This window comes from Megascapheus bottae, chromosome 25, assembly GCF_031878675.1.
Source record: "Megascapheus bottae isolate mThoBot1 chromosome 25, mThoBot2.hap1, whole genome shotgun sequence".
Taxonomy (NCBI): Eukaryota; Metazoa; Chordata; class Mammalia; order Rodentia; family Geomyidae; genus Megascapheus; species Megascapheus bottae.
The window spans coordinates 783207-799075 of record NC_143533.1 but is presented as its reverse complement, the minus strand read 5'-3'; the positions used below and the strand labels follow the sequence as shown (position 1 = coordinate 799075).

Here is a 15869-nt window from a genome sequence, read left to right as displayed (position 1 = left end):
CACTGCCAGTTCCAAAACAGATTTTTTTAAAAGAATTTTTAAAAACTAAATAGAACTCTGAGCCCCAGAATTTTATCACTTTCAATGTGAAGGTATTAATAGGACTCAAACTGAGCTAATTTGCCAAAAGTCAATTTACTAAAAATCAATTTACTGAACAGATGTGAAATGCTAGATTCATAGTTAAAATCAAGTGCAATGTTACAAAATTCTTTAAAAGTCATTTAATCTTCAAATCCAAAAGAAATCTCAGTTCAAGTTTGCAATTCAATGCAGTTTGGCAAATTTCGTGAATCCGTCTTTCTCTGTTGATCTTCAAGCAGCTATTGGTTAAATCACTGGCACTGTGCTTCCAGAAGCTGCCAAAGATGAAGATGCATGCAGTCCTTAGCCAGATTTCTGAGGCATTGATAAATAAATGTTAATAAATGTTAGCTATTAATTACTATCACAACCTTTCATGAAGCCTCAGGTAAACAATTATGGACCACAGATGGCTACAGCTGGGACAGCAGCTTAAAGACAGTTTGCTTACTCAGCTCAGAATGCACGTCTGTGAGCATGTGTGTACATATTTACGCATTATTTGTGTGCATATGTTTGCAAAGGTAGGACCCCAATGTCAAATTGACATTGAAAGTAGTCATTCTTATTCAGATACCCAATGGCACACACCTGCAATTCCAGCCACTCAGAAGGCTGAGATATGAGGCTCCTGATCTGAAGATAGAGATTTGGACAAGAGAGTCCATGCGACTCTTATCTCCAATTAACAATCCATATCCCCTCCCTCACAAAATAAGAAATGGAGCTATGGCTCAATGGAAGAGTGTCCGCCTTCAGTGAAAAAGCTCAGAGATAGCTGCTAGGCTCTGAGTTCAAGTCCTATAACCAGCATCCCCCCCCCCCAAAAAAAAGTAGTCACTCTAAAACCATTAAATATCAAATGCTAGCATGGTGATTCATCCCTGTAATCCTAGCTACTCAGGAGGCTGAGATGTGAGGACTGTGGTTTAAAGCCAGTCCAGGCAGGAAAGTTAGTGAGATTCTCATCTCTAGTGAATCACCAGAAAAACCAGAGATGGTTCTGTGGCTCAAAGTGGTAGAGTGCTAGCTTTGAGTTGAAAAGTTTAGGAAACGGCACCCATGACAGGCAAAAAGAAAGAGTTCTAACCCCATGACAGACAAAAAGAAAGAAAGAAAATTACTAAATGAAGGTATAGCTTTTTAGTGCTTATCCAAAGAGACTGTCTGTGTATGCATGCATGCATGCATGTATGTATGTATTCATGTATGTATGCATGTGTATGTGTGTGCAAGTGTATGTATGCCTGTATGTATATGCCAGTGCTGAGATTTGAACTCCAGGGGCCTGGGTGCTAGACCTGAACCAAAAGGCTCAGAGGTAGCACTTTACTTTAGCCATAGTTCCACTTCTAGTATGTTTTTGTTCTCTCTCTCTCTCTCTCTCTTTCTCTCTCTCTCTCTTTCTCTCTCTCTCTCTCTCTCTCTCTCTCTCTCTCTCTCTCTCTCTTTCTTTCTTTAATTGGAGATAAGAGTCACACAAGAGGGCTGGGAGTGTGGCCCAGTGGTAGAGAGAGTGCTTGCCTAGTATTCATGAAACCCTGGTTTAGATTTCTTCGTATCACATAAACAGAAAAAAAAAAAACAGAAATGGCACTGTAGCTTGCATGGTACAGTGCTAGCCTTGAGCACAAAGAGGCTCAGGGACAGTGCCCAGGCCCTGAGTTCAAATCTCAGTACTGGCATATACATACATGAGAGAGACTGTGCCTGGGCTGGCTTCGAACCTTGATCCTCAGATCTCAGTAAATAGGATTACAGGCGTGTTCCAGTGGATCCAGATAGGGCTGTGAATTTTGTTTTTTAACTGTGTATGTGTGTGTGTGTGTGTGTGTGTGTGTGTGTGTGTGTGTGTGTGTGTGCGCATTGAGGATCAAACTCAGAACGTTGGTACACCCCAGCCCAATGCTTTTCTTTTTTGTCTGTTGTGGGGCTTGAACTCTGCATTTGGGCGCTGTCCCTGAGCTCTGCAGCTCAAGGTTACCATTCTACCACCCGAGTCACAGAGCTACTTCTGGTTTTCTGGTGGTTCATTGGAGATAAAGTCTCATGGACTTTAGTGCCTGGGCTGGCTTTGAACGTTGATCCTCAGATCTCAGCCTCCTGAGTAGCTAGGATGACAGGCGTGAGCCACTGGACTGTGGAATTTTCAAACGGGCATAAGACACTGATGGGATGATGGCAGATTGGGGTGCCAGGCTGGGATGTGGGGGGTACCCTGTCCTGCTCTGAGAGAGTCTAGTTCCATCCAGGTGGGAACAGGAACCAATACCTAAGCTCTGGGGTTGGCAGGATATGGAGGAGCACTCACTCTGAAAGCCTTGACTCAAAATGGCAGATGGTCTGGGGGGAGAAGTTCATCTTCTCTGTCATCCTGCCCCCTTCCTCCCTGTGGAAACAAAGCCTTGTGAGTGGAGGTCACAGCCTGGGGGGGGGGGTCTTGTCCCTTACAGCCAATAGGGAAGAGGGCAGCGAGTCAGACTTACAGCATGGCAGTGCCTTGTCCTATCAAGTCTGCCAGGGTGAGTTTCTCAAGCTTTAAGCTGTGAGTTGAAAGCCAGTCTTCAGAATCAGACGAAGCTGATCTGCAAGTTCTCTGCAGCCTCTGGGAGACAGAAAGCAGGAAGGGAGGGAGGGCAGCCCTCAGTTTCCCTTACATGCACCAAGAGCTGCTGCTGACCCAGTCCCCTACTTGAGACAGTGTAAAAGACTGGCATTGGTACCTCGTGCCTATAATCCTAGCCTCACAGGAGCTTGAGTTCTAAGGATCATGGTTCAAAGCCAACCTGGGCAGGAAAGGCCATGAAAGTCTTATCTCCAATGAACCACCAGTAAACCAGAAGTGGAGCTGTGACTCAAAGTGGTAAAGCACTAACCTTGAGCAAAAGACCACACACACACACACACACACACACACACACACACACACACGTGTGTGTGCGTGTACCACTGCAAAACTACTCACCCACAATGTTCAAAAAGAAATGGACTCCTTTGCCTGACATGGGTAACTGTAACCCCTCTGTATATCCTCTTCATAACAATGATTAAAAAACAATAACTCAGAATTAATAAACTACTTTAGCAAAGTGGCAGGATATAAAATTAACCTTCAGAAGTCAGTAGCCTTCTTGTACACCAACAATACACAAACAGAAGGCCAAATCAAGAAAATGATTCCATTCGCAATAGCCCCCCAAAGAATAAAATACTTAGGAATTATTTAATGAAAACTATAAAAGCCTAATGAAAGAAATTAAAGAGGACACTAGGAAATTGAAAGACATCCCATGCTCATGGCTAGGGAGAACCAACATAGTGAAAATGGCTATACTGCCAAAATTGATATACAAATTCAATGCAATCCCCATCAAAATCTCAGAGACATTCTTCATTGAAATAGAAGATATAATCCAAAGGTTCATATGGAACAAGAAAAGACCTAGAATAGCCAAAACAATTCTAGGCAAAAAGAGCAATGCTGGTGGTATTACAATACCAGACTTCAAACTCTACTATAGAGCCATAATAACAAAAACTGCTTGGTATTGGCACAAAATCAGACCAGAAGATCAGTGGAACAGAATAGAAAACCCAGAAATAGAACCACATACCTAAAGGCAACTTGTATTTGACAAAGAAGCCAAACATATACAGTGGAACAAACACAGTCTATTCAATTATTGGTGCTGGAAAAACTGGGCAGCCACATGCAGAAAACTAAAACTTGACCCTAGCCTTTCGCCATGCACAAGCATTAACTCAAAGTGGATCAAAGACCTCAACGTCAGACTGGAAACCTTGAAACTGCTACATGATAAAATAGGAGAGACACTGGAACTCATAGGCACAGGCAAAAGATTCCTGAACAGAATCCCAAGATCACAACAGATTGGAGAGAGACTCGATAAATGGGACTACCTAAAAATAAAAAGTTTGTACAGATAAAAGCATAGTCACAAAAGAGAGACAGGCAACCAACTGGGAAAAGATATTTACCAATAATAGATCTGACAAATGCTTAATATCCACTATCTACAGGGAACTCAAGAAACTAATCCCCCCAAAACCTAATAAACCATTCACTAAATGGGTGTGGGAACTAAAGAGAGACTTCTCAGAAGAAGAGATTAAAATTGCATAAAAGCATATGAGAAAATGTTCATCATCTATGATCATAAAGGAAATGCAAATAAAAACAACCCTAAGATACCACCTTACCCCAACAAGAATGGCCAAGATTTTGAACTCAGACAATGACAGTTGCTGGCAGGGTTGTGGAAAAAAAGGAACCTTACTACACTGCTGGTGGGACTGTAATCTAGTTCAGCCACTCTGGAAAGCAATGTGGAGGTTTCTAAAAGAACTGAAAATTGACCTTCCCTACGATCCTGCCATACCACTTCTGGGCATCTACCCTAAACATCATAACCCAAGATATGACAAGGACACCTGCTCAGCTATGTGCATCTCTGCACTATTCACAATAGCCAGGTGATGGAAACAATGCAGATGCCCTACTGCAGATGAATGGATACAGAAAATGTGGTATATATATATACAATGGAATTCTACATAGCCAACAGACAAGATAAAATAATGGCATTTGCAGGGAAGTGGATGAATCTAGAGAGAATCCTGTTGAGTGAGACAAGTCAAGACCAAAGGAACAAAAGATGCCTGGTATCCTTAATATATGGCTATTAGATCCAAAGAGTACAAGAGTGAGGACTCAATATTTGCATATACAATGCTATGGACATGGTAATGGAAATATAAACATAACTATATAGACATAAAAACCTATGACTCTGGGCTTGGAGTTTAGCCTAGTGGTAGAGTGCTTGCCTAGCATGCATGAGGACCCGGGTTCAATTCCTTGGTACCACATACATAGAAAAAAAGCCAGAAGTGGTGCTGAGGCTCAAGTGGTAGAGCTCTAGCCTTGAGAAAGTCCAAGGACAGTGCTCAGGCCCTGAGTTCATGGCCCAGGACTGCAAAAAAAAAACACAAAAAGCCTATGACTCTATAGACATGTTTTTATTTCATAAATTAATACGTATCTATGATATACAAACTCTTAGCCTAATTTTGATTAAGTTCTAAAAACTAAGTGCCAGTGATTATATATAGAGATTCCCTTCTTGAACACTTGTTAAACATGTCATTTCAAATATAGTGTAAAAATCAATGCTAATATATTCTTTAATAAAAAATCTATACTAAAAAACAATAACTCCACTCACCCCATGCCCATTTGATAACCCAGATGTGGCTCCACTGTTCAAGGGCCATGCAACCATGTCTCTCCCCACTTTGTGAACATGCAGACCTATCTGGCCTGAACATCAGATTGGCCAGGATTTAGCCAATGCCTTAGGGTCTCCTGTGTGTCAGTTAGTTGTAAAACTGCAACTCAGGGCTGGGTGCTGTCCCTGAGCTTTTTTTTTTTTTGCCAGTTCTGGGGCTTGAATTCAGGGCCTAAGCACTGTCCTTGCACTTTTTCCTCAAGGCTAGCACTCTGCCACTTGAGCCACAGCACCACTTCTGCCTTTTTCTGTATATGTGGTACCAAGGAATTGAACCTGGATCTTCATGCTAGGCAAGCACTTTACCACTAGGCCAAACTCCCAGCCCTGTGCCTGAGCTTTTTTGTTCAAGGCTAGCACTCTACCATTGAGCTACAGTTCCACTTCCAGCTTTTTTGGTTCATTGGAAATGAGTCTCATGGACTTTCTTGCCCAGGCTCCACACCCACACGAGGGGAAGCTGGTCGTAGGTTCTCTATGGGATGGTCCTTGTTTCTTGTCAGACTTGATTCTCTGCATCTGTTCATGTAAGTTCTGCCTCCTATCTGCCTAAGGGTCCTCAAAGCATGTGCTGACTCACTAGTGGAAGAGGGGATGGGTTATTCTGTCCTTGTTGGGGCCAGAACCAGGAGCGGAGGGGGATGCTCTAGAGGAACGCGTTCCAGCCATGACAGAACAGAGTCGAAAAGAGGCCTGTATGCAGAATGCAGGCAGTGTGACAATCACACACACATATACACAGATACATCTACAGATACACAGATACACACTGTTACTCACACAGATATACAGATATACAGATACATCTACAGAGACACAGATACACAGACACACTGATACACAGACATACAAATACATTTACAGAGACACACACACAGGTACAAAAGCAAACACAGACACATGAATCCACATACAAACACATATACAGATACATAGACACAGAAATACACACACATGCAGATACAGACAGACATACACACAGACCCACAAACACACAAATACAAACCCAAGATACTCGCAGAGACACCCACACACAGATACATACACCCACACACAGATACATACACACACACACACACACACATACACTCATAGAGACACCAGCACATACGCAGACCAGTTTCAGATGGTGATGAGATGAGCCTGAGTCCTACTTGGCCAGTGGCGCGTGGGTGCCAGGTGGGCTTTCTTTGGGGGGAGGGGGGCGTGATCAGGGGTGCTCTGCTCCATGTACGAACCACTCCATATGGACAGATGGCACAGGAAGAAGAGAAGCCAGTCGCCAGTGGCTCACGCCTATAATCCCAGCTACACAGAGGCTGAGATCCAAGGATGGCAATTCAAAATCAACCCAGGCAGGAAAGTTCATGAAGCTCTTATTTCTAATAAATTACTCAGAAAAGCCAGAAGTGGAGCTGTGGGGTAAGTGATAGAGTACCAAGCCTTGAGCAAAGAGAAGCTTAGGGACAGTGTCTGGGCCCGGAGTTCAAGACCTGTGACAAGAAGAAGAAAGAAGGAAGAAGAAGGAAGAAGAAGGAAGAAGAAGAAGGAAGAAGGAGAAGGAAGAAGGAAGGAGAAGAAGGAGAAGGAGGAAAGGGAGAGGGAGAGGGAGAGGGAGAAGAAGAAGAAGAAGAAGAAGAAGAAGAAGAAGAAGAAGAAGAAGAAGAAGAAGAAGAAGAAGAAGAAGAAGAAGAAGAAGAGGAGGAAGAGGAGGAAGAGGAGGAAGAAGAAGAAGAGGAAGAAGAGGAAGAAGAGGAGGTCGGGGGCTTGGCACAGCGGAACAGACCTTGCCTGGCAAGCGCAAGGCCCTGGGTTCGGTCCCAGGTGGCAGAGGAGGAGGATGATGATGATGAGGAGGTGGTGGAGGAGTTGGAGGAGGAGGAGGAGATGGCCAGAGAGGACAGGTGTGCACAATGCTTTCATGCCACATTACAAGGCAGTATCTCTCCTCCCTGCCTGGCCATGGGCATAGTGATGCTGGGGGATACGACACAGCCTTGAGCAAGAGACCTTTGTAGTCCCCTATTCTGATTCAGATATAAAAAAAAAACACCAGAAAGGAAAGACAATGAAATATGCTGCTACTCTATTTCAGGTAGATCCTAGTATATAAGTTTTGTGCCCAGGTTCTGTTTTTCCCTCTGTTGCAAAGGAAATTAATAAGTGTGTAAACAATGACAGAATCACTCATAAAGAGTGCAAATGCTGATATAGCACTTATTTTGTGTCAAATACTCTTCATATAGTAACTTTTAAAATCCTATAGAGTAGGGGCCAGGAGTTTGGCCTAGTGGTACAGTGTTTACCTAGTATGCACTAAGATTGGGATTTGATTCCTTGGTACCACATACATAGAAAAAAAAAAAGCTGGAAGTGGTGCTGTGGTTCAAGTGGTAGAGCTCTAGCCTTGAGAAAGCCCAAGGACAGTGCTTGGGCCCTGAGTTCAAGGCCCAGGACTGGCAAAAAAAAAAAAGAAAAAAAAAAAGAAAAATCGTATAGAATAGAAGTCCATCCTTCAGACAGCAAGCAGAGGCATGGAACAGTGAAGGGATCTGCCCCAAGCCACACAGCTGACAACCAGGGAGCTGTAAAGCTCAAGACAGCTGTGTAATCCAAACATGACCTTGCCTTTTCCAGCTAGCACCATGTTGTCTCTACCCAAGAAAGGACTGGCAAGATGACTTTCTCATGATAGGATTCCATGCTAATTTATGTCCTGATCCTAAATCAGTGCCTGTCCCATAGTTCAGCCAACATTGCAGTGCATCATTCAAACACTAGATGTCGCTCTTCTCATGTTTCAGGTTGACCGTAGAGTGCCAGCACAGCCTTTTGAACAACAGTCCTCAGCTCTTAGCCTTTTTACCTAGAATTACAAGCATGAGCCACTGGCACCTGGCTTTTAAATTTCCGATCCATCAGTTTCCAATCCAAAAGAGGGCCTATAGTTCAACACCAACTCAGGCAGATAAATCTAGGAGACTTTTATCTCCAATTTATCTCCAGGAAAAAGCCAGAACTGGAGCTGTTGCTCCAGCAACAAAGCCAAGGGAGAGTACAAAACTCTGAATTCTAGGACCAGATCTGGTATGTGCACATGCATGCATGTGTGAATACACACACAGAGGTAACTTTAGAATTAAACGTTTTTTAAACTTGAGACTTTGATATCATGATTAAGATCTTCCCTTATTCTTAGTTAACCATGTGATCAAATTGGTTATAAATTTCTATAAATAGTATAAAGCTTCCCCCCCCGCCCTTGCTTTTGTAGGTGTGTCCCTGTACTGGGGCTTGAACTCAGAAACTAGAGGCTGTTCCTTGTCCTTTCAACTCAAGGCTAGTGTGCTACCACTTAAGCCACAGCTCTATTTCCAGATGTTTAGTGGTTCATTGGAGACAAAAAGTCTCACAAACTTTCCTCCGCAGGCTGGCTTTAAATTTCAGATCTCAGCCTCCTGAGTAGCTAGGATTCCAGACGCAAGCAAGCTACTGGTACCTGGTTCTCTTCGTTCATTTTTTTCCCCCTTCATTCATTTTTTTTTTTAAAGCAAAGCGTTAGAGATGAATGCTTCATTCATCTTTGTGAATCCCAGGATATTACATGAAGAAATGAAATACCCAGGGTTTACCCTGTATTTCCTGGGTATGATTTGTTAAGTATTTCGAGTTGGTTAAAGGGTTCTGGTTTATACCAGTAAGTCCTGTGTTTGGTTAACATGCGTAACCAGTAGACTGTTGTCTGTACTGGAGCTCTCGCTGTGCATATCCTTCTGCTTCACAGAATCCTTTTGCTTCTCTGAGTCTTTCATGGTGTTTCTCTTCTTGCTACAAAACACAAAAGTGTTTCATCAATGTCCCAGGCCTAATGCTCAGCTCTATTCCACCAGGACCTCCTTTCTTTCCCCTGCTTCCTTCAAGAACTTCAAAACCATTTGTATGTTAGCACAGTGGCTCAGGCCTGTAACCTTAGCAACTCAGGAGGCTGAGATATGAGGATCACAGTTCAAAGCCAGCTTGGGCACCAAAGTCCAATGAGACTCTTACTTCCAATGAACCACCAGAAAGCCGGAAGTGGCAGTGTGGCTCAAAGTGGTACAACACTAGCCTTGAGCTGAAGAGCTCAGGGACAGTGCCCAGCCCCCTGAGTTCAAGCTCCATGATCAATAACAACAAAAATATATTTCTATGCTCAGAATGAAAGCATTCCTGTAGAGGACTCATAAAATGAGGACTCCAGGTTCACAAAACTTTTTTTTTTTTTTGGTGTACCAGTACTGAGGCTTGAACTAAGGGCCATGGCTTTTTTGCTCAAGGCTGGCACTCTACCACTTGAGCCACAACTCCATTTCTGGCTTTTTGCTGGTTAATTGGAGATAAATATATAATAGACTTTGATGCTTGGGATGACTTTGAACTTCGATCCTCAGATCTCAGCTTTCTAAATAGTTAGGATTACAGTTGTGAGTCACAGGCAGTAGGCTTAAAGGCATTTTGTAATATTGTTTGAGGATTCTTGGAAGCCTCCAGGATGATATTGAAATAATCATTTGCCTGGTCTCACTTCAAGGCAGCCATTTCCCTCGACTCCCAGGGGCAAAATGCTGTAAGATATTTTCTTTATTATTATTATTATTATTATTATTATTATTATTATTATTATTTACTAGCGCTCTACCATTTGAACTACAGATCTACTTCTGGCTTTATGGAGTTAGTTGGAGATAAGAATCTCACTCTCACAGACTTTCCTGCCCAGCTGGCTTTGAACCTCAGTCCTCAGATCTCAACCTCCTGAGTAGCTAGGATGACAGGTGTGAGCCGACTGATGAGAATTTCCTTTTTTTTTTTTAAACCAACATAAACTGTAAGCTATTTTCAATTGCAAACCCAGAGAACTGAACTTACCACTGAGCTTCCAGAGACAAGTCCTCTTGACCATAGAAGACATGACTAGCTTGGGTTGCCATTATTAAAATACCCAACACTATTTTTCTAAAAAGGAAAAATAACACAGGAAAAGAGGGTAAACACAATAGATAGGCCATAGTTTGGAGAACTAGTTAGCTCAACTCGAATGTGTGAATGTGTGAATGTGTGTGTGTGTGTGTGTGTGCCAGTACAGGGGCTTGAATGCAGGTCCTTGGCACTGTCCCTTGGCTTTTCTACTCAAGCCTGGCACTCTACCACTTATGTCACTGCTCCACTTCTGGCTTTTTGGTAGTTAATTGGAAATAAGGATCTCATAAGGGCTGGGTGCCAGTGGCTCATGCCTGTAATCCTAGCTATCAGGAGGCTAAGATCTGAGGATCACGGTTCAAAGCCAGCCCAGGCTTTCATGAGTCTCTGATCTCCAATTAAGCACCAGAAAACTGGAAGTGGTGCTATGGCTCAAAGCGGTAGAATGCCAGCCTTGAGCTGAAATGCCCCAGGAGAGCCTGACAATCCATAAATATTTTGAAGAGATAAGTAAAGGCGGAGCAGCTGGAAATGTGGCTTAGAAGTAGAGCATCCAGACAGCCCTGGGTTTGATTCCTCAGTACACAAAAACAGACAAAGCTGGAAGTGATGTTGTGGCTCGAGCGGTAGAGCACTAGCCTTGAACAAAAGAAGCTCAGGGACGGAGAAAGTTCTGGACAGAGCAAGTTCAAGCCCCAGGACTGGCAAAAAGAAAAAGAAAAAGAAAAAGAAAAAAGTAAAGGGAGAGAGAAAGAGACCTAGTAACTGTCTTAGTTTTTTAATTTGCTAATTCTTTATTTCAGGCATTTATAAGAACTGATTTTGAATTTATGCTCTTAGGTCTCTCTCTCTCTCTCTCTCTCTCTCTCTCTCTCTCTCTCTCTCTCTCTCTCTGTCTCTCTCTCTGTCTCTTTCTGTCTCTGTCTCTCTCTGTCTCTCTCTCTGTCTCTGTCCCTGTCTCTGTCTCTCTCTCTCTCCTCTTTCCCCCGTCCCTTCCTCTCTCCCCCTCCCCCCCTCTCTCCCTCTGGCTCTCTCCCCCCTGCCTCTCTGTCTCTGTCTCTTTGCCTCTCTGTCTCTCTCTGATCAGTTGTGGGGCCTGAACTCAGGACCCTGAGCTCTTTTTGCTCAAGGCTGGCAGTACTCCTCACTTTGAGCCAGTCCCCACTTCTGGTTTTCTGATGGTTACCTAGAGACAAGAGTCTCACAGACTTTCCTGCCCAGCTGACTTTGAACTACATGGTCCTCAGATCTCAGCATGAAAGTCTGAGAGACTCTTACCTCCAATTAACCACTAGAAAACTGAAAGTGGCTCACTGTGGCTTAAGGGATTGGGTGGTAGCCTTGAGCTGAAGAGCTCAGGAACAGTGCCCAGGTCCAGAGTTCAAGTCCCACAACCGACCAAAAAACTAACACAAAAACAACAAAAAAAACCCAAAATACATCCTCCAAACCTGCTGTCTCTTCAAGCTCTCCCACCTCATGAACACATCTGGATGTTGCCAACCACATTTGTGCCTCTGGCTCTGGGGCCCATATAGAGCTGCGGGGGCGTGTGTGTGGGGTGATTAGGAGACAGATGAGCAGGGCAGCCCTCACCCCACCCCCCAGTCTTTGTTCAAGTAAACCCCAGTTAGAGCTAGCCCTCAACTCATAAAGCAGCTCTTCTCCCCTGCTGTTTTCTGTCACACCTGTCACCTGAACACACACCTGTGTGTTCTGACTGTGTGTTCCTTCTCCCAACCCAAACACACTAGAAATAAGACTCTAAAAAGGCAGCGGTTTTTAGCAGAGTTAAGTATTAGAACTTGTTTGCAGCCGAGCACTGGTGACTTACACTTGGAATAGCAGCTACTCAAGAGGCTGAGGTCTGAGAATCATGGTTTAAAACCAGCTCGGGCAGTCCTGGAGACTCTGATCTCTAATTAACCACCAAAAAAGCCAGAAGTAGAGGTGTGGTTCAAGTGGTAAAGTGCCAGCCTTGTATAAATAAGTGAAGGGATAGTGCCCAGGCCCTGAGTTCAAGTCCTAGGACTGGCATACACACACATTCGAAGTGAAGGTATGGCCGAAGTGGTAGAGTGCTAATCTTAAGTGAATAAACTAGGCCCTGCGACAACCCCACTTACCCCAGGTAGCTATTTTATATTGCTCTGTATTTAAAGCTATTCTTATTTCTAGGAATGCCCCCTGTCCCTTTTGTCTGCCAAGAAAGTCAGTGTATGTATGTATGTATGTATGTATATATATATGTAATAATATGTATATATATAATTTCCTAAACTCCATCTATTGCCTCCAAATCCCTACACTGAAAAATGCCATGGAAGTTCTTCTTGTTATCCCCTAGTCTCTCATTTCTCATTTGACAGATGTCTGCAACCAGCTCTATTACTCAAAACCTCTCCATTTTGGACCCTTACGCCTAGTACAAAGCTTGGCCTGTAAGAAGCTGAGGCTTTTGGACCTGAGGTTGCCTAAGTCTCAGTCCCAAGCGTAATATCTGGGCCTCCCCAGCCCTTTCTTCTCTTTCTCCCCATCCTTGCCAACCGTGTGCCACTCACCTTGACTCGCACTGCATTTATTTCTCCATTACTGAGAGAAGAGCCCTGGCCGTCCTAGGGCCTTGCTTTCAGGTTCCTTGCTGCAAGCTCTCCAAGCACTTTCCCAGCGAGGCTTTGCCCTGTGGGACAGTGTTAGCCGGTCTCCAGGGCAACTGCCAGCACCAGTGCAGTGTAGCTCACCCAGAGAAGGCACCACCTCTCTCATGTTCTTCTGCCTGTCGCCGCCCTTAAAGAAACCTGAAAGAAGGTCTTGGGCCTCTTTTTTGTTGTTTGTTTTGGAGCTGGTCCTGGGGCTTGATCTCTGGACCTGGGCGCTGTCCCTGAGCTTCTAACACTTGAGCTACAGCACCACGGCCAGCTTTTTTCTGAATAGTTTACTGGAGATAAGAATCTCCTTGATTTTTCTAACTGGGCTGGTTTTGAGCCCCAATCCTCAGGTTTCAGCCTCCTGAGTAGCTAGAGTTACAGGTGTGAGCCACTGGCTCCCAGCTTTTTTTCAATTTTAAGAAATTCTGGCCCGGCACAATGGCTCATGCCTGTAATCCTAGCTACTCAGGAGGCTGAGATCTGAGGATCAAGGTTCAAAGCTAGCCTGGGCACTAAAGTCTGTGAGACTCATCTCTAATTAACCACTAGAAAACCAGAAGTGGAGCTGTGGCTCAAGTGGTAGAGTGGTAGCATTGAGTTGAAGAGCTCCGGGACAGTGTCCAGGCCAGAGTTCAAGCCCTGCAACTTACAAAAAAATAAAATAAATTCTGAATCAAGAGGACTAACTAGAGGTTAGACCAGTAGAACCCCACTATCTGCTGCTTTTTTACCCCCAGAAGATCCACTACAAGTACGAGAGTTGGTGATTTTCTTATCCTCCACAGGATGCCCTAGACAGGTGTGACTGTCTTACCGCCACCAGGTCCAGCCTTCTAGAGTCTCCTCCTCATAGAAGCCAGGCCTGTGGACTCTACATCAGATCATCTGCCACAGCAGCTCTGAACCCAGGCCCTCAGAATTACCTAGGTAATTTTCTAAGAAAACATAGAACATTCTCATTTAGATTCAGAACTGTGGGGAAGCATAGAAACAGGAACCAAAGGATGGTTACAAGTGATTATGATGTAACCAGGCCTTGTCCCCTAGCTGGGACCTCTTAACCCTTTCTTTACAGAGGCCATTTGAGATGAACTGAAGCATCCAATATCAACTAGCCTGGAAGTGATCAAGGGAGCAATACTTGATTTTTCTTTTTTGGTTGGTCATAGGGCTTGAACCCATGGCTTGGGCACTGTCCCTAAGCTCTTTTGCTCAAGGCTAGCGCTCTACCACTTTGAGTCACAGCACCACTTCTGGTTTTCTGGTGCTTAATTGGAGATAAGAGTCTCGCAGGGACTTTTCTGCCCTGGCTGGCTTCAAACTGTGATCCTCAGATCTCAGCCCCCTGAGGACTACAGCATGAACAACTGGCACCTGGCTGACACTTCGTTTTTCTTATCCAGGTGTGTGTGTGTGTGTGTGTGTGTGTGTGTGTGTGTGTGTGTGTGTGTGTGCTCTCTTGCATAGCTTTTTCCACTCGAAGTTGGACCTCTACCATTTGAGCCACCCCTCCACTTCCAAATTTTTGCTGGTTAGAGATAAGATTTTCTCAGATGTATCTGCCTGCGCTGATTTTGAACTGTGATCCTCAGAATTCAGCCTCTTAATAGTGAGGATTATAGGGGTGAGCATTTGGCATTCAGGTCATTTGTCAGCCAGGATTCAGTTCCTTGGTTCTAACTTCTACTGAAGTTAGACTCCCGATTTTGACCCCAAGACATAGCAGTAACCATTAAACTTAAAACAAACTGTGCTGAGTACACAGTGGCTCATGCCTGTAACTCTGGCTACTCAAGAGAATCGTGGTTTACAGCTAGCCCAGGCAGGAAAGTCCATGAGACTCTTATTTCCAATTAACCAGCAAAAAGCTGAAGTGGAGCTGTGGCTCAAGTGGTAGAACACTAGCCTTAAGAAGAACAGTTCATGGGGGTGGGGAGGACCAAGACATGAGAAAGGGTATCAATGAATATAATGTAACCCTTCTATTAATTACAATGAAAAAAAAAAAAAAGAACAGTTCAGGGACAGTGCCCAGGCCCTCAGTTCAAGCCCTAATACTGGCATAAATAAGAACAATAACAACAACAACAAAAAGACATCAGAAACTATTTATCCATTAGGAGTTACTCTGGGCAGAACAGTCAGAGGCTAGGAACATCACATGTAAATTCAGGCCACTTACTATTTGACCAATACCAGTGGGAAGAGAAGAGAGAGATAAAAATAATCACACAGCCATGAGCAAGCAGTGGCTATGCTGTGAACTAGCAGCAAGGGTTCTGGGCTGGAGAGTGGCTCCAGTGGTAGAGTGCCTGACTAGTGAGTCCTGAACACACACACACACACACACACACCCCAAAACAGACGGAAAGAAAAACCCAACACTAGAAACTGTTATCACTTTTTTCCATTTTGTTGGGACCTTGCATTTGTTCCACAGGTGCTCTACCATTTGAACCATACCCTGTGTGCTTTAGTTTTATTTTTTCCAGCCTCGAAGCACAATCCTCCCAAACTTCTGCCTTTCAAATGGCTAGAATTCTAGATGTAACCCAGCATGTCTGGCTTGTTACTGCTTTCTTCTGGGTGTGTTTGTGTCATTTTTTTTTTCCAGGCTATCTTGAGTAGCCAAGTAGAAATCTACATGTGGTATGGGAACCATAATTCTCTGCTCCCCTCAGAATACAGGTCGTGAACAACTAGAATCATTCTCCTTCTACATTAGGTACATTAGGGTCTGTTCAACTATTTTTGGGTCATTTCTTTGGGTGCTCTTACATCGTATGACTTACATACTTATGACTATGGTGGAAGTTTTTTAAAGGTATAATACTATTTGTTTTGATTTCTTTATTTTAAAGCAGATGTC

At 43.9% G+C, this 15869-nt stretch overlaps 1 protein-coding gene across 1 annotated transcript in view; it reads right to left on the bottom strand.

The window, feature by feature from the left end:
* The window catches only part of Vwa3a (von Willebrand factor A domain containing 3A), a 53913-nt gene extending 39955 nt beyond the window's left edge, over positions 1–13958 (bottom strand). Inside the window, exons 1-6 of the mRNA XM_090357824.1 lie at positions 13815–13958; positions 12914–13032; positions 10302–10388; positions 9089–9221; positions 2571–2689; positions 2396–2473 (exon numbers count right to left, since the gene is read on the bottom strand). Of these exons, the coding sequence (XP_090213950.1) occupies positions 2396–2473; positions 2571–2689; positions 9089–9221; positions 10302–10388; positions 12914–12930 (434 nt within the window). The 5' untranslated portion in view covers positions 12931–13032; positions 13815–13958. The remainder of the gene's footprint in view (positions 1–2395; positions 2474–2570; positions 2690–9088; positions 9222–10301; positions 10389–12913; positions 13033–13814) is intronic.
* Between the last annotated feature and the right edge of the window lie 1911 nt (positions 13959–15869).